At 56.9% G+C, this 19,913-nt stretch overlaps 1 protein-coding gene across 2 annotated transcripts in view; it reads right to left on the reverse strand.

The window, feature by feature from the left end:
- Positions 1-19,913, reverse strand: part of COL16A1 (collagen type XVI alpha 1 chain) — a 50,851-nt gene that overhangs the window by 27,611 nt on the left and 3,327 nt on the right. The window contains exons 3-40 of one of the 2 annotated variants that reach the window (XM_060018015.1): positions 19,417-19,491; positions 19,192-19,309; positions 18,181-18,304; positions 17,604-17,870; positions 16,905-16,985; positions 16,599-16,724; positions 15,737-15,790; positions 15,410-15,436; positions 14,828-14,863; positions 13,808-13,834; positions 12,658-12,720; positions 12,347-12,388; positions 12,201-12,245; positions 12,069-12,104; positions 11,631-11,693; positions 11,212-11,256; positions 11,032-11,127; positions 10,815-10,853; positions 10,149-10,193; positions 9,968-10,003; positions 9,360-9,470; positions 8,918-8,953; positions 8,654-8,689; positions 8,464-8,574; positions 8,062-8,106; positions 6,209-6,244; positions 6,042-6,086; positions 5,611-5,742; positions 4,796-4,831; positions 4,463-4,570; positions 4,018-4,140; positions 3,857-3,910; positions 3,598-3,639; positions 3,256-3,291; positions 3,117-3,170; positions 2,502-2,570; positions 355-408; positions 237-263 (exon numbers count right to left, since the gene is read on the reverse strand). In XM_060018015.1, coding sequence (XP_059873998.1) covers positions 237-263; positions 355-408; positions 2,502-2,570; positions 3,117-3,170; positions 3,256-3,291; positions 3,598-3,639; positions 3,857-3,910; positions 4,018-4,140; positions 4,463-4,570; positions 4,796-4,831; positions 5,611-5,742; positions 6,042-6,086; positions 6,209-6,244; positions 8,062-8,106; positions 8,464-8,574; positions 8,654-8,689; positions 8,918-8,953; positions 9,360-9,470; positions 9,968-10,003; positions 10,149-10,193; positions 10,815-10,853; positions 11,032-11,127; positions 11,212-11,256; positions 11,631-11,693; positions 12,069-12,104; positions 12,201-12,245; positions 12,347-12,388; positions 12,658-12,720; positions 13,808-13,834; positions 14,828-14,863; positions 15,410-15,436; positions 15,737-15,790; positions 16,599-16,724; positions 16,905-16,985; positions 17,604-17,870; positions 18,181-18,304; positions 19,192-19,309; positions 19,417-19,491 — 2,600 coding nt within the window. The remainder of the gene's footprint in view (positions 1-236; positions 264-354; positions 409-2,501; positions 2,571-3,116; positions 3,171-3,255; positions 3,292-3,597; positions 3,640-3,856; positions 3,911-4,017; positions 4,141-4,462; positions 4,571-4,795; positions 4,832-5,610; positions 5,743-6,041; positions 6,087-6,208; positions 6,245-8,061; positions 8,107-8,463; positions 8,575-8,653; positions 8,690-8,917; positions 8,954-9,359; positions 9,471-9,967; positions 10,004-10,148; positions 10,194-10,814; positions 10,854-11,031; positions 11,128-11,211; positions 11,257-11,630; positions 11,694-12,068; positions 12,105-12,200; positions 12,246-12,346; positions 12,389-12,657; positions 12,721-13,807; positions 13,835-14,827; positions 14,864-15,409; positions 15,437-15,736; positions 15,791-16,598; positions 16,725-16,904; positions 16,986-17,603; positions 17,871-18,180; positions 18,305-19,191; positions 19,310-19,416; positions 19,492-19,913) is intronic. The other variant, XM_060018008.1, reaches the window with a different exon arrangement.

Raw genomic sequence — 19,913 nt, forward strand, 5'->3', positions numbered from 1 at the left:
CTGAACATGTAGCTTCCCCCCATGGGGGCCTTGGAGCTCTCTAGGTCTCCTGGGATCCTGACTGAGCCCTGGGCCAGCAACGAGGGAGCCAGTGGGTGGCAAGGAGACCAGGATGACTCCTCAGCACCCATCCTTCAGTCCAGGGCTACAGCCAAGTGCAGAGGGTCCCCTGGGTGGCAGAGCTCCAGGGGCTGCAAATTTCCCCAGAGTATTGGTCACAGGTCCCTGGGACTTACCTTTTCTCCCTGCGCTCCCTTTTCACCCTGCGGGGAAGAAACACAGGGGGATGAGTAGATAGGGGTGTGGAGAAAGAGCCAGCTGTGGCTTCCTGCTGCCCCTCGACACGGTACTCACCAGCATCCCTCTGGCTCCTGGAAGTCCAGTCTGTCCCTGCTGCCCAGCAGGCCCCTGAAGGGAGAGAGCCCAGGGTCAGTGGACGAGGCTGGACAGCAGCCAGCCATCTGGCCTGCCAGCAGGGGAGGGTGATAGGACAAACAGAAGCAGCGCCAGGCTTCCCTGGAACCCACATCCCAGTGCCCATGTCCTAGAGTAGGAGACTGAGGCCCAAGAGACAAGGCGAGGAGGAAGGAGGAAGAACACTGGCATTTCCCCAGCACTTTCTGGGTGTCAGGCACTGGGCCAAGCACCTGTCAGGGCACACTGGATGGAATCCCTACTCCCAGCCCTGCAGGATGGTATTGTTCCATTATACACGTGAGGAAACAGAGGCTTAAAGACATTTTGTAATAGACCCAACAGCACGGCTGCACCCAGGTCTGTGCGGCCCAAAGTCCCTGCTCTGTCCTCTTACCCTTTAGTGTTTGACACAATTCTCTCCATCATAAAAGTTCTCTCAGTTGATTTAAGGAGGAGACAGGAATTTCAGCCCCGATTTGTCAACAAGGAATTGAAGGCCCTGAGAGGCTGTCACTGGCCTAAGGTCACACAACGAGTGAGTGTGGTGCCAGAACTGGGGAACCTCCCGGATGGGATTCAACTTGAGGGAAGACGGTCTGGAGAAGTCAGCAGGGCTTTCTGATGGCTGCTGTCCTGCGGGACAGGCCACCTTCGCACGTGGGACTCAAAGCTCCCTGAGGATCAGGGCTGCCTTCACCTTCACCTCTGCCTTTACCGGGAGCTCCCTGGGACAGGCGGGGACACTGACTACCCAGCTGTGCTAGGCAACCACACGGACGGTGGGGACTTGGGCAAGGCTGCGGCCCCTCTGGGCTTCAGCGCACCCTCAGGAGGAATCCATCTGTGATTCCCAAACTGGGCCTGGAATTTCTCTAGGGATCCATAAAGACAGAAAAGATACAGTTCATGGGCTATTTTCAACATTACCAAAAGCCTAGGAAAAATTATACATTTGCCCACAACCTGGCATGGCACAGGCTGGCTGAAAGGTAGCATTTCTTTGATTTAGGCTAGAATTATGTCATATTAAAAATTCTAGTGTGTTCATGTGGAGTCGAAGCTAGCTATTATACAGGTCTTTGATGAATAAAAATGAGGAAGTGCGTATATTATTACCTAATCTATGCAATTTGTTCAACAGACACATCTTTCAGAGCATGGGAATCACTGGTGGAACAGCAATAAAGGGAGGTCCTTGAGGGTAACACGGTTGAAAGTGTTGCTGGTCTAGATAGATCTGTGCGGGCTAGTACGGTAGCCAATAGCCACATGCGGCTACTTAAATTTAAAATAGTTAAAATTAAATCTAGGGCTTCCCTGGTGGCGCAGTGGTTGAGAGTCTGCCTGCCGATGCAGGGGACATGGGTTCGTGCCCCGGTTTAGGAAGATCCCACATGCCGCAGAGCGGCTGAGCCCATGAGCCGTGGCCGCTGAGCCTGCGTGTCCGGAGCCTGTGCTCCGCAACGGGAGAGGCCACAACAGTGAGAGGCCCCTGTACCGCAAAAAAATAAAAAATAAATCTAAAGTTTAGCTCTTCAGTCACACTAGCTACATTCTGAGCGCTCAACAGCCATGTGGGGCTGGCGGCCACATCTCAGGCAGGGCAGAGAGTTCTATTGGGCAGCACTGTTTTAGATGATCCCAAATGACTCCAAGGTTTGAAGTGGAGGGTGGCGGGCAGAACATATGGGCTTTGAGTCAGACAGACCTGGGTTCAAGTCCCGGCTCTGTCTCCTCACCCTCTGGCCTTCAGTTTCCTCATCTGTGAAATGGGGATAATCATAGCCATTCCCTTACGGGGCTGTTGTGAGGATTAAGTGAATCTCTGTTTGTTTAGAGCTTAGCACAGGGCCTCAGCACCATCACTGCTCAAAAACTGGTGGTGTTCAATACTATCATTCTTCAGGGGCTCCCCCCATACAGGGCGGTCTTCCTTCTCCCAGGCCGGGCCAGGCTGAGGCCTCTCTCCTCCCGTCCCCCATGTTGCTGGGATGGGCAGGGTCAGCCCCATGCCCTCTTCCTGGCGGCAACGCCCTTGGTCCAAGCAACATCCCCAGTGTGGAGCGCAGGGGGTGGGCCCTTACCGGAGGCCCAGAGACACTGGCACCAGCAGGTCCCACAGGCCCAGTGGCTCCTTTCACCCCTGGAGATCCCTGTGGAAGAGAGGGTAGAAAGGTTGCAGGGCCAGAGTTTAAAGCTAGCTACAATCCAGCAGGTGAGACCAGGCCTTGGGCGGCCCTCTGACGAACATCCCTCAGCTCCCATGTCCCCTGTGCCCACTGCCAGGACATTCCGAAGTGTTATAAGTCTAGAGCCCAGGGCTTCCCTGGTGGCACAATGGTTAAGAATCCGCCTGCCAATGCAGGGGACACAGGTTCGAACCCTGGTCTGGGGAGATCCCACATGCTGCGGAGCAACTAAGCCCGTACGCCACAACTACTGAGCCTGTGCTCTAGAGCCCGTGTGCCACAGCTACTGAAGCCCATGTGCCTAGAGCCCGTGCTCCGCAACAAGAGAAGCCATCGCAATGAGAAGCCCGTGCACCGCAATGAAGAGTAGCCCCCGCTCACCGCAACTAGAGAAAGCCCATGTGCAGCAACAAAAGACCCAACACAGCCTAAATAAATAAATAAATACATAATAAAATAAATAAATTAAAAAAAAAAAAAAGTCTAGAGCCCAAGCAGGCAGAGGCTCACCTTGGCACCCTTCTCTCCAGCAGGGCCAGGTGGCCCCCGAGGTCCCAGAAGCCCCTGCAGATGGAAACACACTTAGTTACCTCTATCCTAGAGTGGCCCCTTCACCTGCCCATTTCCTCCAGGCCCGAGGCAGACGTACCTGAATGCCAGGCAAACCCTGGGCTCCAGGCTCCCCCTGCAAGTCAGAAAAGGCAGACTGGGCCACAGCTGCCCAAGCCAACCTGCCCTGCCGGCAGACCTGGTCTGGGGTGGGGTGTCGGCCAGCCCAAACTCAGGAGAGCTCCCCAAGGAGACTCTGAGGGTCAGAGAGGAGCAGGGGGTCAAAACCAAAGTCCCAACAGAAACAACCGCAGGCCAGGGCTGTGCCCTTGAGCGTCTGGAGGCAGGCAGAGCTCTGGGGTTTGGGGCGCAGGTGGGAGTGAGCAGCTGGCTAAGGGAAGTGCTGGGAGGCAAGCAAGCAAACGTAAGGCTGGAGACTCACCTGGGGCCCCTGGACTCCCACTCCTGGAGGCCCTGGCTCTCCCTGAAGAGGCAGAAGGACAAGCCTGCGCTTGAGATTCCCCACTCACCCTTCTCCCCTGTCCCAGCCCCTCCTCCTGGACCTCCTCCACCTCCGCCCCCTCCCTGCTCTGCAGCTGATCTCCATTCCCCTCACCAGGCCCTCCATCCCTAGGCGCATCTCCGCATCCACGCCCTCACCCACACAGAGCTGCAGCCCAGGCCCTCACACTCACACACACCTGTATGCCCTTCAGTCCTGGGGGTCCTTGAACTCCTGGTAGACCAGGCTGGCCCTAAAAGACACAGGTGAGCCATGGGTCCCCTCAGGGGAAAGGGGGCAGGAGGGAGAGAAGGAAAGCCCAGGGAGGAAAGGACAAGAGGGCAGGTAGCCAGAACTCACCGGTTTACCAGGCCGGCCCACGCCTTCCGGCCCCGGATCTCCCTTCAGGCCTGGCTTCCCAGGTGGTCCTGCCCTGTCGGTCAACGCCCCCTGCAGGCTGGGGCAGGCAGTGCAGCCATCACCCTGGTCAGAGAGGGGCACAGCCAGGAGCTCGTGAGCCAGGCCTGGCGGCCAAGCCGGGAGGAGACATCGGAAAGGGGATCCTTGTGCCCTTCTGAAAGCTCTGCCCCTCCACTGACCCCTCCTCAGCCTGGGATATCAAAATCGGCCCCTGACACGCCTAGCTCTCCTCCCTGCCTCGGAGAATAGCCGCGGCGCCTCCACCCAGTGATTCTGGCATCCCCTGAGGCTCACAGCCTGACCCCGAGTCCGAGTCCTTCCCCTCACTAGCTCTCAGCCTAATCTCTTTCTGCTCATGCAAAAAACTGCGCCCTGCCTGACTGACCTTTTCTCCTTTTGGCCCTGAAGGGCCCCGAACCCCAGGCTCTCCCGACAGTCCCGGCCGCCCCATGGTGCCCGGTGTTCCAGGATCTCCGGGATTCCCAGCATCGCCCTGTAAGGAGTAGGGTTCAAAGAGGGCAGGGGTGATCCAGCTGGAGTAGGGTTCAAGGAGGGCAGGGCACGGTGCCCTCTTGGGACCTGCAGGCACTCAGAGCCCTTCACTGGGGCTGGGGGCTGGGCAGGGAGTGGAGAGTGGGCACAGGGCAATCAGGAATAGGAGGTAGGGAGGGCATCTGAGAGGAGGTGGTACCCACCCGTGCCCACCAAATTATCTTACCTTCTGTCCCTTCAATCCATGCTCTCCAGCTTTGCCCTGAGGAGAAAGCACTTCCAGCACCCATTCACTCATACTAGACACCCTTAAGTGTCTGGCACTGTGTTAGACTCCAGGAATATACAATATACAAGACAGATCAAAATCTCTGCTCTCATTCTAGTGAAGCGATATTCAAGAGAAGAGACTTGAGCCAGGATCCCTGCTTGGGTGATCCTGGGCAAGTTACTTAACCTCTTTGTGCCTCGGTTTCTTTATCTGTCAAATGGGGACAATAAAAAGAGCACAGGCTTCTCCCTCGTAGGGTTCTTGTGAGGTTAGACAAGCTGATACAGCTGATATGCGTGAAACAGTGCATGGCTCATGAAGTACACTATGTCAGCATTCACTGCTACTAGTAAAGCAGTAACAATAATAATCGCCACAGTGGTAATTATCATTTCTTGAATGCCTGTTGTGTGCTGCTAAGTTCTTCACACACATCGTTCCTAGGCTTTACAACAACACCGTGCATAGGAAACAGAGGCACAGAGGGGGAAGTAACTGGCTCAAGCCAAAGGGCTAGTAAAAGGGGGATCTGGACTTCGAACCCAGGTCCACCTGGTTCCAGGTTGGTGGTCTTTCTGCACAGCCGGCCATGCTGTGTCCCAGGACGAAGGGCAGAGGCCTGTCAGGCCAGCTCCCTCTGGGGACAGAGGCACTGACCCCTCCACACACTCTCACCTACTCCCCACTGCACAGGGAGCCTAGAGACCCAGGCAGCCCCTGTCCCCCTTAAGCCCTGCCTGTATCCCCCCTCCACAGGCCCCAGAACTCACCTGTTTTCCTGGCAGGCCAAAGCCTGGATGCCCAGGCTCCCCCTTCTTTCCGGGAGGCCCAGGCAAGGCCAGCACGTGGCTGTCCCCTTCCTGGTGCTTGGACAGGGCGCTGCATGACTCACAGGGCTCCCCCTGCCAAGCAAGGACACGGAGCTGGGGGACCCCAGGCAGGTTTGGAATCTGGGGCTGGGGAATGTAGCCCGGCCTGACGTAGCACCTGTGCTTGCCAAGGGATATCTCAGGAGACATTGTGGGAAAACAGGTAAGAAACGAAGGTGGGGGCCAAGGCCTCAGGGGTCCTGACATCATGCTAAGGAACCAGATGTTACCCTCAGGCAGTGGGGAGCCTCGGAGGGTTTGAAGTAGAGTGGGATAGGCGTGCATTTGGGAAGCTGGCACTGGCCACGGCGCGGGGAACGTCTTCAACTTACCTTCTCCCCCTTGACGCCTGTGGGTCCCACTGGCCCTGGAGGCCCCTGTGTGATAAGAAGCCGTGTGTGATGGCCAGCATCTGCCCGGGCCGTGCTGGGGCCTCTCATCTCCCCACGTCCCACCTTGTCCTTCTCCCCAGGGCTGTTGGCATCCAAAGCTCACTTACCAGACCGCCAGCTGGCCCTGCCTCCCCGAAATTACCCTGAGAGCAAAGCAGAGAACACAGGGTCAAAGTGAGGAGGCCACTCTAGGTCATTCCCAAACCCCAAACTACACAAATAACCCCTTGGGACCCCCAGCTACCCCCCTCATTTCCTGGCTAGGGAAACTGAGACCCAGAGAGGGAAAGGGATTTCCCCAAGGTTCCCAGGGGAGTCTGTGGCCAGCCTGTTTCTGTCCCCAGCCTCACTCTGCAGAATCCCAGCCCCACCCTCAGCTCCGGCCCAGCACGCAAAGATCACGAATTCATTTATCCAACAGTCACTCGCTGGATGCCTGTACCCACTGTGCACTCAGCGAGGTGCCAGTAGGTAGCAGTGAACAGCACAGACAAACACACTTGTGGAGCTTACACCCTGGTAGGGACACCAAGAACTTTTAAATAATTGTAACTGAATAGCGATGAGTGCCGTGAAGGAAATAAACAGGGTGATGAGACAAAGGAGGCAGGGGAAGCCGTTTTAGACAGGATGGTCTGGGAAGTGTTAACCACAATTATTATCAGAAAGACGAGACAAAGGCCAACCAATGAAACAATAGGGGGAGGTAGAGAGGAAAAACGTTCTAGACAGTGGGAGGCACAAGTACAAAATCTAAGAGGTGGGAACATTCTTGACATATTCCAGAAAGTAAGGAGGGCAGCACATCTAAGGCACAGGAAGTGGGGAGAGGAAAACCAGATGAACCTTCAAGGCAGGCAGGGCCAGGTGTCCAGGGTCTTGTTAGGCATAGAAGGCCTTCAGTACAAAGTCGAGTCATAGAAGTATTTTAAGCAAGGAAATAATGTAACCTGAGGGTTTGTTTTGTTTTGTTCTGTTCTTTTCTTTTTTAACAAAGCCCCATTAGCTACTGGATGAAAAAGTTTAAGAGCTGCAGTGGCCACAGGCAGGCCAGCTGAGGGACTGCTGCCACCATCCCAGTGAGAGATGACGGGACCCAGACGAAGTGGCAGTCGTGGAGGTGAGCAAAGCAGGTGGAGTTGAGAGAGGTGCTGCGGCAGAACTGTCAAGTGGAGGAGATGATGTGGAGATGGGAGGAATCAAGGATGCTGCACCGTTTGGGGTTTGAGGAACTCGGGATATGCCATTTACAGAGATGGGGGGAGCGGAAGAGGAAACAAGTGTGGGGCGGGGGTACAAAGCTCCTCTGAGAAATGACAGGCGCGATTTGCCTGGCAGAGCGGAGTCTGAACGTCCTGCACTATTAGTTCAACGCTGTCATTTGTCTCCAATGCAACCACAAGTACAAACGTTCACATGGCACTGAAATCGAGTAACCCAGTCGAGCAGGGAAGATGACCAACCCTGGAGCCACGTTCCCTGGACTCAAGTCCCAGGTCTGCACCCAAACACCCATGGGACTTTGAGCAATTTACTTGGCCTTTCTGGACCTCTGTTTCCTCATCCATAAAATGGGAATAATGGAGTACCTACCCCATGAGGTTTTGGGAGGAGGAAACAAGTCAATACACCTACAAGCCCTTGGAATGCTGCTCGGCACAAAGTAAGTGGTAAAGAAGGGTTATTATTATTTTATTATAAGGTAGTCTTAAATGTACTTAATTGTTTTGGATTATCAGTAAATTAAAAATACAACACTAAGGAACTTTCTTGGAGAACATGCGGGCTCTCAGAAATCAATTCTTTGACTCCAGTCTGCAAAACACTGATGAATTTCTTTCTCTGTGGATTTACAGTTTGATCTCTTGTCTATGTTGTCCCTATTCCCCGTCCAGGGACCCCCTCCCCTGCCTCCCGGCCAAGAAGACCCCGGTGTTCCTGACGTCTAACCAGGTCTCACCTTCTCTCCTTTCAGCCCTGTTGGCCCTGGAGCCCCAACTTTCCCCTGAAAAACAATCAAGTCACAGTCACTGCATCCCCCCCACTCCCATCCCTCCAAGACTCCATGGGTCCCAGTGTCCACCCAGAAAGAGAAAGGCCAGCTCAGAATTACAAATCCCACAACCCTGCAGGTAGCTGGACAACTACCTCTGTTATACAGATGGGCACTCAGAGGTTCTAAGAGGGAGTCCCGGGGCAGTGCAAGGGTGGAGGGAGACACCGGGCTACAGGCCTGGAGAACCTGCCTCAGGGCCTCCCTCCTGGTCTCTGCCTTGAGACCCAGAGCCTAAGGAGCCAGGGAGGCCACCAGTGTGGCAAAGATGGGCTGGCCTGGCCTGGCTAGGAGGCAGCAGTCACTCACCGGAAGGCCAGGCAGACCGAGGCCAGGAGGGCCCACATCTCCTTTGGGCCCTATAGAGGGCCCAAGATGTTGGGCTGCTACGGGTGAGCTGCAGGACAAGCAGGACTCCCCCTGCGGAAGGAAGAAAAGGGATCAGAAAGGCTCCCAGTAGTCAGAAGGCGCCAGCCAGAGAACAGGGTCCCTCCCTCACCTTTTCTCCTTTGAGGCCTTGGATGCCAGGGTCACCCTGCAGGGAGAAAAGGTTTATGGGCTGAGAGACTGGGTATGTTGGGGCACCCCAAATTTCCTAGCCATATATGAGGACAGCAATGTCACACACCACAAACGCTTCAAACACCCAGGGGTCCCAGGGGATTCAAGGTCAGCACCCCAGAGCCAGGGTTCATCAACCCATGTGACAGATGCAGGAAATAAGGCCAGGCTAAGCTACCCCGCCAGAAGTGCCGGTACATACCCGATCACCCTTTTGTCCACCAGCTCCCAGGCCCTGCTGAAAAAAAGGGTCAGTGAGGGAGTGGGGTACAGAGTCCAGCCCAGGACCATAACCCAGCCCTGCCCCCTCCTTTCCTCCACCTCCAGCCAATACCCAATCCCAGGAGGAGGGCACAATCTCACTCACTACAAGGGTTGGCTCCACCCCAGCTTGCCCAAAAGGCATCTTAAGCTTTGGCTGGGAGAACCCTGGTTGGTTGCCATGGAGACCTGGGGTGGCCTTCTAGCCCAGCCCTAAACTCTATGGTTCAGCCCCCACCCCCATGGAGCTAAGAGCCTAGACTCTCTGCCCACACTGTCTCTATGGCCATGAGAAGTTTCCAGCCCCTCTGCCCAACACCTTTCCATGATTATGCCCCCTGGTTTTTTGGTGGAGTCCCACAAGGGTCACCCTGGGCACTCACCCTGGCTGGTGCAGGAACACCCGGTTCTCCCTTGGGCCCTGGCTTTCCAGGGAGCCCCACAAAGTTCTGGAACCCTTCAGGCAGCGCTGGGCACACTTCGCAGGGGTCACCCTAGCAGAAGGGAGAGAGCATGAATGGACAAGTTGGGGCTAAGACCCTGGGAAAGACAAGGAGCTCTAGGCATGGGGTGGGCCAGGGCCAAGTGGACAGCTGGAACACTGAGGGGGCTTTCCACTCAACCGACTCATTCATTCAGCTTACGATTCCTGGACATCAAAAACTACATCCTCAAAAGAAAAAAAAAAACTACATCCTCACAACAAGCCATAAGAAATCACTGTGTCCCATTTAGAAGTATGGCAACTTGGGCAAAGGGAAAAGCTCATTGACTTGCTGTGTTCGTGTGCGTGGTCGAGGTGGGACTTGAACCTGTCTGTGTAACTCCAAAGCCAGGCCCTTTAGTAATCACACGCACATCATAGCAACAAAGAAGGGGTGGGGGTTCCCCCAGGAGGGTCCCAGGCCCAGCGCCCTTGATGCTCAGTGTCACCTTCAGAGAGAGGCTTGCCCTCCCATCCCAACCTGGGGAAACCAAGCCTGGGACTCACCTTCTCTCCCTTCAGCCCTGGAACCCCTGGCTTCCCCTGTTGGAGAAGCAGTGAGCGTTAGTTAGTGCCACAGCAGAGAGGGCCCGAGGACCTAGCCCCTCTCTCTCTGGAGGACTTGGTAGACGAGGCCTGGGCATGGTGGGCAGCAGCTCCCCTCCCCCACCAGATTGGGGTCACTCACAGGTTTCCCACCAGGACCTTCCTTTCCCGGCACTCCGGAGCTGCCCTGTGGTCAGAAGAAGGGTTAAGGGGGAGGCTTCTGGCCGTGACCTCAGCCCATGCACCCCTTTGCCATCCAGTTCCCTCTCTGGACAGCAGGACAATCTTGCCAAATCTCCCATCTCCTCTCAGTCGGTTTTGTCAACAAACACTCCCTTCCTGTTGCCTGTCCTTCTCCATGTCTAACCCAAGTCCTTCTGGTTGCAAAGGAAGGGAGAACATGAGGCCTCTATATGCCCCTTCCCCAGTGCAGCACGTTTGGAGGTGACACGGGTGACCCCAGAGGAACCACAGCAGAAAGACATTTCCAGGGCTTTCTGCTTGTCAAGGCATAAGGCCCTAACATGAGCTTGGGCCCTCCAATTAGGCCACTCCGGTCATTACCAGACTTAGGCCTGCCTGTCCCTGTGCCTGCAACCCAGGCCAAGGCTCCCACGTCAGCAAGCACTGGGATAGGGACACTGCCCACTGCGGGGCCCAGCCCCCCAGCCCCTTCCCCAACATGCCGGCCACCTCCCTCCTCCCCGCTGCTGTCCCTGCTGCCCCGGCCACCCCGGCCGCATTCTCCTCTCTCCTCCCGCTAAGCAGGGAGCCTCCCGCATGTGCCCCTGCTCCTGCTTGCACTTACCTTGTCTCCCTTGGGGCCTGGAGGGCCACCTGGGTCCCCCTGAGGGCAGAAACAGGGTCAGGCAGGGGCTTCCCAGGGCCCTCACATTACAGTGAGATCCACTCTGGCCCTTTCCCCCAACCAGGCCCCCTGGGACCAAGCCTTACCTCCCCACCCCTGGCCAGGAGGGAGAAGGGTCTCTGAGGAAAGGAGGGCAGAAGGGGCAAGGGGTACTCACCGGGGTCCCAGGAAGTCCTATCCCAGCGGGCCCAGGGAGGCCAGGGGGCCCAGGCTCTCCCGCCAGCCCCTCAGGCCCAACAAAGCCAGGGTCTCCCTGGCACAGAAAGAAGGTGGGTATGAGAGAGCTACCGCCTCAGCCCCATCACCCACTCTTCACCCCTCAGACACCCACACTCACCTTCTGCCCTTTGGGCCCCATGACACAGATCTCTCCTGGCCGGCCCTGTGGGCAGGGGGAGGGTCTAAGAATGGCTGAGGCCTGGCACCTCCCAGGGACAGCAGCCCCACTGGGACGTGTAAATACCCAGCTGCCCACCCTCCCTGCCCTGTCCCAAAGGCTGACTTCACCCAGGGCCCCGAGGTCATTAGATGTTAACGTCAGGACATTGGAGGTCAGGGGCTCCTAGGCTGGGAGTCAGGATGCCCAGGGTCAGGCCCTTTTCTGCCCCCTCCCGGGGCACAGTTCTCCCCTCCCTGGGTCTCTGTTCTGTCTGAGCAGAGTAGTGGGTTAGATTCCGAAGCTTATAGTCCAGCATTTCAGGACCATGTGCTGAGGGACGTGGGGATCGTGCTGAGGAAGGGTTCCAAGCAGCGTACATCTCGGCCTGGCTTTCCTGGCGAGCCCTTGATGCCTCCGTCTCCCTTGTCGCCTTTCTGGCCCTGAAGAAGGAAGAGGCAAAGTGACCGGTGCTGAGAGAAGGGGCTAGAAGAGCCAGGACTGCTGCATCTGGGGAGGGACAACTGCTCTCTAGATCCGTGGTCTCAGCCTCCCCAGAGATGAAATGGCTTCACAGGAGGGGAGACAACAGGAAGAACTGCCACCAGCCACGCCACTTGCTCAGGGAGTCTGTGGATTTTCTCTCCAGGTCTGGCAGGAATTTGGACAAGGCAGGAGGACTGGGAGGCTTCGGGAGTACTACCAGCTCTGGGCCCAATGACACCATCCCCTAGGATGACTTTGGACACCTCCCTCCTCCTGTCTGTAGGGTTCGCAGACCTCCCTGGCACCCACCCCTCAAAATCCTGGCCCATTACCTTCTGGCCTGTGGAGCCGGGGAGTCCTGAGGGTCCCTGAGATAAGGAGGGGACACAAAAGAGAGGTGAGGGAAGGAGGGGGAGGCTGGCCAGGACCCCGCTGCCCTGCCCTGTCTCTGGTCCCATACTCACCAAGGCTCCCGACTCCCCCTTCTCTCCCTTTCGGCCTTCTGCACACTGAACAGGGAGATGAGGTGTTGAGAGGGGCCCAGGGTCACCCCTTCCTCAGGGGCTGACCCCATATTGGCCCTAAAGCAGGTCTCTCCTCCAGGCCTTACCTGAAGCGGGGCGTCCGGGGAGATTCGAACACAGTCATTGCCCTAGAGGTAGGGAGCAAGGGATCAGCCTCCTAGGGGAGCCATCCTAGACCTGTTTTGAGGAGGATGGGCCCAAGAATCCCATAGTCACAAGTGCCCCTAGAAGATACAGGTTTCCGCACACTAACCCCTAGAGAGACCCTGTCCCTCATCCCCTGTTTGGACCAGGCTGCAGGTTTCCATCTGAGATGATGGGATGATGGCTCACATTCCGGCCCAACCCCAGGGCACAGGTGGGAACGTTCTGCCGTGGACGTGGCCGGGGCACTTACCCGGGCTCCCTTCTCTCCCTTGGGTCCTGATGGACCAGGCAGGCCCTGCTCACCTTTCTCTCTCTGTGGATGAGACCAAAGCAAGGGCTGGGACCAGAGGAGCACATGAGAGCCTTGAAGAAGCTCTCCCCATCCTGGTCTTCTCCACGCATCCACCACACACGGGTGTGTAAGTGAGCACAGCCCTGCCCCAACCCCCCGCCCCCACACACACAGCATATGGATTCCATATGCACTCATCCGCCTGTGCCTCCCACCCCAAAAGACCATATTTGGCAAATCCGTAGTTTCAGGCAGAAGGTATCTCTTCTCCCACACTCCAACCCAAGCACGCTAGCTCACACACAGCACACCCAGGGGCACAGGGACACATGTGCGTGGACACACACATGTGCAGTGGAAGACACCCATGATGGTGAGTGTCAGGCTGCCCGAGTTCAAATCCTACCTCCACCGCTTACAAGCATGTGTCTCAGGGCAAGTTATGTGAACTGTCTGAACCTCAGTTTCTTCATCAATAAAATGGGATTCATGTCAGCACCTACCTCAAGGGGCTGCGGTGAGGAAGAAATGTGACACTGCAGGTGAAGTGTGCACCACTTACACGCACGCGGAGGGGCTCCAAGAATGACATTATATACTCACAGGCACACAGGCGTGTGCAGTCTCACACTTGCACATCACCCACAGGCTCTGTGATCCTGTCAGGCCCACAGGTATATGGGTTCACCCCCCTGCACATGTGCAAACATGTATCCAGAAATGCACGTAGTCACACACATAGACACACACACACAAAATCACACCAGTCACCCACGTGGGCACAGCTGGGCCTCGGTTTTCCCTGAAATAAAATGATAGTACCCACCCTGCAAGATGCCTGAGGGGGTTCAGGAAGGTCATGGTGCCAATGGGTGGCCCAGTGTCTGATGCACAGTAGGCCCTCAGAAAAGGGCAGTTCTTAACATCCTCTCATCCACACAACCCCCTACTCTCTCCAACACACACACACACACACATCTAATCACCCCACATATACGCAGGCTTGGGTAGCCCTGATATATACACACAGCCAAGGGGCCACATGCCGTGAGATGGACTAGCATCACTGAAGAGGGCAGAGGTGGCCTGTTCTCCATCTGGGACTCACCTGGGGGCCAGAGGGACCAATTGTGACCTGAGGGGACAGATGAGAGAGGATGCAATCATCTCAGGGAGGGAGAGGAAAACAGAGGCCCAGAGAGGGCAAGCAGTTTAGCCAGGGTCACACAGGGGTGGCTGAACCAACAGCCCGAACCCCAGCCCCTGCTCTGTCTCCCAGGCCAACCAGCATGCTGATTTTATTTCCCAAAGCTGTCAAACTTACGGAGGGGTTTGACCTACCTTCTCTAACCTGCCTGGCTTTGGCTAGCTCCATCCCGCAGTTGCTAGGATAACATGGCTGCTTGGTTGCCATGGTAACCCCTGCATATCTGGGAACCATCAGCTTTACTGGATTTGGTGGAGGGCAGGACGGAAACAGGGGAGGTCAGCAGAGGGGGCACTTCCTGATGTCCCCCAAGGCCAGGGGCTTAGAGCCGAGGGGAGCGGGGGCTGTGCCCTTTGTGGATCAATGCAGAATGTCAACTCAGAATGTCAGGCTGTGGGAAAGTGGTGACTCATACTGCCCACGGAAGAGACGCAGTTGGGTACCAGCTGGGCTCGCACTGAGCCCCTTTCCCTTGTCCTTCTGGACCCCAGAGGGAGGATGGGCCAGGACCAGCTAGAGAGGGATAGGAGGGGAGGCCCTGAGCCAACACGTGGTTTGGGGGGCAATGCTGGGCTGTGCCACCCTGAGCCAGCCGTTCCCCTTCTCTGCCTCTAAGATGACATGGGAAGCCTTCCAAGGAGAGCAGGCCTGAGTCCTTGAGGGGAGGGCCAAGCTGGGGTCAGCACCCAAGGCTCTGATTCTGCCAGCCGCCACCCCGGCCCCATTCCACCCTGGAGGGGCCCTGGCTCGGTGGGACTGCGGGTGTGGGTCAAGCCCAGCTCTGGGGGGCGGGCAGGCAGAGAGTGCGAAAGTGCACAAAGACCCCCTTGTCCTGAACCAGGAAGCCGCCAAGCCAACCTCTAGGCCACGCCCACTCCCAGGCCCCGTCCACCCCACCCAGCACACTCTCTCTTCACTCACGTTGCTCTCCCGGGCACCATGGACACAGGGCGGGCACTGAAAGGGAAGAATGGGCCTGGAGGTCAGGTCTGCGAGCCCAGGACCAGCCCCCTCCACCCCACTGGCCCCCTTACACACACCAAGAGCATCACAGGTGTCTGGGTGGAGCTGAGGAGCATAAAGATGGAAACCCTGCCAAACAGGCCTCGCCCCTCAACTGCCACCGACCCAGAGCCAAGCCATTTCTCAGATGAGGAAACTGAAGCCCAGAGAGGAATAGCAGTGGGCCCTGGGTCACACAGCATGCTGGAGCAGAGTGAGGCCCAGAATCCAGGGTCCCATGGCCAAGGCCTGGGCCCTCTCCAGGATACCCGTGGCCATTTGCTGCCAACTCAGCAGGAGTGCCCAGGGCTGAACACCCCGCTCCTAAGGAGACGCACAGGCAGACAGGGTCCAGCATCAGGTCCCCAAGGAATGCTGGGAGCTGTGTGGTCATCCCACACCCCCATGCCCAGGCTCCAGGGCACCAAAGCCTTGTCCGAAGGGCTCATGCTGGCACCTTTCCAACCAAACTCTTTTTGCCAGTCTAGATGGGAGGCTTACCTCATCTACTGCTGTCTCCTGGTGGACCTGGGAAGAGGGAGGGCATGAGAATGGGTGGGGAATGGAGGGGACAAAGCACTGCTTCCAACACCCCTACCCAAGAACCACCAGAAGCGGGTGCCCTAGATAGTGCCAGGTACTGTCTGTCTCACTCCCGTTCATCCTTCCTTCTCAGAGCTGGCACCTACAAATCCTAAGCTCTGTCCAGGAGAGTGGGGGCAGGTGGGAAGAGCATGGGCGGAGAGTCTCTTTCTCAAGGGGTTTACGGAGGGCAGGGAGGGCAGCCTGAGGCCACTGTTGGCTCCTCCGCCCACTCACTGTCTCTACCTTTGTTTCTCTCTCTGCCTCCTGGCTGATTCTTCCCGTCAGCTGGGCGTCCACCTGAGCAGACAGAATAAGGAGGGAATCTTGAGGAGGGGGCAGTTCTGGGGCCCACACTAGACAGGGGCCCCCAGGCAGGGGCATGGACCCCTGGGATGCTTCAGCCTGACATCCGGCAGTTCCCAGGTCATCAAGAGCCTACTCAGGCCCCTGGCACCCCAACAGGCCCCCCGCCTTCCTTTTCACCCCACCCACGTGATGTCGGAGAAAACAAGACCACGAATCAATGGGATCCTGTGTTCCTGCAGCCAAAAGCTGGGCAAGATGCCCGGCGGGCAGGGAGGCTGCCCTGCCACGGTGTGGGGCTACGGGAGGCACTGGGCTTCCCTGCCGCCCCCGAAGAACCTAAAGCGGGCAGGGCAGCTGGCCATGGTGCTGGGCATGGGACCAGCCTGGCACTTGCCCGGGCTGAGCCCAGGACAATGAGTGAGCCCCAAGGCAAGCAGTGTGGCACCCGGCCTCTGACCCCAGATATCCCTGTCCTGGAGAAACTGCCTTTGGGTGCCAGCCTGGTCCTTCCCTCACTAGGGTCTGGGACGGTAGCAGTGAGGGTGTGGGTAGTACCAGAGCTAGATGGGCACAACTCTCAATGCCAGCAGGCAGGCGGGCACAGGGTATTACAGTGGGCTGTCTCTCTGCCTACCAGAATCCAATAGGGGTGGGAAGCAAAGAAGCAGGGCTTCCAGTGCCCTCCCTGCCCTGGGGCACATGGTCAACTGACCCTGGGGGCAAGCCCCAGTCAGGTCAGGGGAGGGGCAGGCCCACTTGTGCCTGTCTATGCCCATGTCTGCCTGCCCTGCCTACACACCTTGCTGTTTTGCGGCTCCTCCAGGCAGAAGCAGCGGGTGTAGACCTTGCCCTCAGTCTGTGGATTGATCTCGATGAGCTCATTGCTCTGGGTGTCCCGGCGGGCCTTGGAGGTCTCTGGGGGACACTGCCCAGTGTGGGGGAAGGGTTGGGGTCAGTACAGAAGGCAGACTCCCCCCACCCCACTTCACCCACTCATCATCCTAAGATCTCTAGGCATCGCCTTCCTGGTCCTCCATCTCCAGCACACTGTGTCCCTGGACAGTGCCCCAACCCCTCCCAGCTGTGCTGGGGCCAGGCCACTCACCCCTCCCGGCAAAATCTCACAGCAGCCCTCCTCCAGCACAAGATCCGAGTCACAGTAGATGTGTGCCTGCTGAAGGTCAAACTGCAAGGGACACACAAGTGTCACTTCATTCTAGCAAATAGCTCTGAGTCCTGGACCCTAATGAGGCACAGAGATGGCTCCATCCCAGAGTTTGCCCTCAGAAGGTTTCCAGTCTGGCCTGGGAGACCATCAAGAATACAGCTGTCACAAAAAGCAAAACAAAACTATACACGAAAGAAAGAGGGAGAGGGGGGAGAAATGTTCGCTTTGGCCCAGAGGAAAAGGGGAAGAGGAGATTTCATTCAAGCTGGGCCTTGAGGACCAGTAGATATTCAGCAGGTAGGTATACAAGGAAAAGCATTCCAGGCAGAGGTAACAGCATAGGCAAAGGCTGGTGGTGTGAAAGTATTAGGTGAGATGGATGTCTGGGATGGAATCAACCAGAGCAAAAGCTGCATGGAAAGATGGAACAGAAGATGCTGCTGCAGTCATTTATAGGGACCAGATCATGAAAGACCTTGAATGCCAGGTTAATACGTTCAGGCTGCATCTGGAGGTCAATGGGGAACCATGAGAGGATTCTGAGCAAGGGAAAGTCCTGGTCAGATATAGGTTCCCGGGAGCTCACTCAGGCTCCCAGAAAGTAGGAGCAGAGTCCAAGTCTGACCTAGCACTCACCGAGACAGGTTTGCCCTGCTCAGCATCTAAGCCCAGAAAAACATGGCCCACAGGCTGCATGGGCCGCCAGGGCCCCAGAGGCCGGGAGGAGACTGATGTGCAGTCCACATGCACAGAGGCTACGCGTTCAGCCACGCTCAGCACCAGCTTGTGCCAACGCAGGTCAAAGAGCTGGGGCACTGAGAAGATGCAGGACACGAAGTCGCCATCTTGGCCCCGGGCCCGGAACTCCAGGCTCCGCTCTTGGCTGTTGACTTCCAGGGAAATCTGTGTGGAATTGCGAAAGGCAAGGACAGAGAATCAGAGCCCCCCAAGCCACAGCATGACAAAGGTAAGGGCTCTCAAGCTCATTTCACAGGAGGGGAAACTGAGGCCCAGAAAGGGACGAAAGCTGGCTGGGGTCACAGAGCAATACCTCCTAAGAGGTTGGGATAGGTGGGGTGGGGGTGACCTTGAGGGTGGGCACTGGGATGGAGCAGGGAGGCCCCAGAAATCACAAGCTGGGACAGAAGCTGGTATGGACTGGTACTGCTCGATGGCCAAGAGCAATGGGGGTGGAGCGGTGGGGCGGGCTCACCTGCGGGTACCCATTTCCATCGGTCACTTGAAACAAATACCACGTATTCTGGTGGGTGTGTTTCTTCAGCAGTAGTGTCAGCACCAGGGCAAACTCACTGGGGAGGCCCCGAGGGAATACACGTCTGGGGGTAGAGCAGGGAGGGTGCCTTGAGGCTCAGGTAAGAGACCACCTGCTGCCCACCCTGGGCCCTCAGGACTGTTGAACCTACACGAGACACGCACAGGCACACACCTCCAAACTGCCACACACATACATATACACATCCATTCATTCTACAGATGTTTCTTGAGGGCCTACTATGTGCCAGTGGTGGGTCCGGCTGCGGGGGGTAACAGGGGTGAAAACACAGAGAAGAGGCCTGTCCTCAGGGAGCCTTCAAGTCTGACGGGGTGATGCGGGAGGTAAGGCCATAAACAAAGGATCCTCAGAATGACTATTGCACTATTTCATTAGGATTGTGGTAAGTGCTTCCAAGGAATCCAGGATGCCTTGGGGAGAATAACCGGGCCTGGGGCAGGGAAAGAAATACTGAAAAACGATGAACAGGTTCAGCACGACTGGAGCAGCAAGAAAGAAAGGGAACATTTTGGAAGATGAGGCTGGAGAGGTAAACAGGGGCCAGACCACCCAGGGATTGTGGGAGTTCGGACTTCACACGTGTGGGTGCGCGCGCACACACACACACACACACACACACACACACACACACACACACACAATTCTTGAAGGTTCCCTCCTCCATCCTGGAGTCCTCATGGTGCCCACAGGATGCAGACTTGTCCTCACCCACTGCTAGCCAGAGTTGGGGAAAGGACACAGGGTGGGCCTGCCAGTCCCCTTCTCTCTGCACGCCCTGCAAGGCCCAGGAGTGGAGACCAGGCTGACTCCTGACAGGAAGCAGGATACAATGACCCACGGGTGCCCCTGAGCTTAGGCCCCACATGCAGAGTTGCTGGGAGTGTGGCTGAGGTCAGTACTGATTCCCAGCGGTCACACTGGGGCCTTTACCGCACGGGCTGGGTGACTGAGACCGCTCCCAGTCGCAGGATGAGAGGTCCCTTGGGGTTTCGGATCTTCTTAACGGCAGATATCTTCATGAGGCGGAGTCGGCGGATGAGATTGAAGCCTTTAGGGGAGACAGTGGATGAAAAGCTCAGCTGGGCAGGTGAGTGGGATACTGGCCACTCCAGGAAGATGGTGGAGGGGAGACGACAGGATGAGATGAGCACTCACCAGTCACGTTGGTCGATAAGTCGCTTCTGGGTTCCAACTTGAGTCCTTCTTGCTGTGAAGGTGGGCACCGCTCCCCTGGAAAAGAATTGGCAGTGGGGCATCTGGTGGGCTCAGGCTGAGGTGACTGCACAGCCGGGCTCTTGGGGAGCCTGGGGCGGAGCAAGTTCATGTTCCCCACACTGCATCTCTACCCAGGCTCTGCCTTGGGGCTGTTTCACCTTTCGCCTTCTGACCCTGGCTACCCTGGGAGCCAATGCACAGATGGGAAGACTGAGGCCTGGCCCAAGGCTACTAAGTAAGTTCATAGCAGAGCAAGATCAGAATTCCTAGAACCCAAATCTCCCTAGGACCCCCAAGTCAGGGGCCAGGCCAGCAAGAGAATGAAAGAAACTCTGGGCAGGCCTACAGCTCAGATGGGGGTGGGGAGCTGTGTATATACACAAGCCCCCTCCACAACATACACCCAAGTGGGAGACAGAGGAGCACTTCAGGGGCAA

The sequence above is a fragment of the Delphinus delphis genome, chromosome 1 (assembly GCF_949987515.2).
Source record: "Delphinus delphis chromosome 1, mDelDel1.2, whole genome shotgun sequence".
NCBI lineage: Eukaryota > Metazoa > Chordata > Mammalia > Artiodactyla > Delphinidae > Delphinus > Delphinus delphis.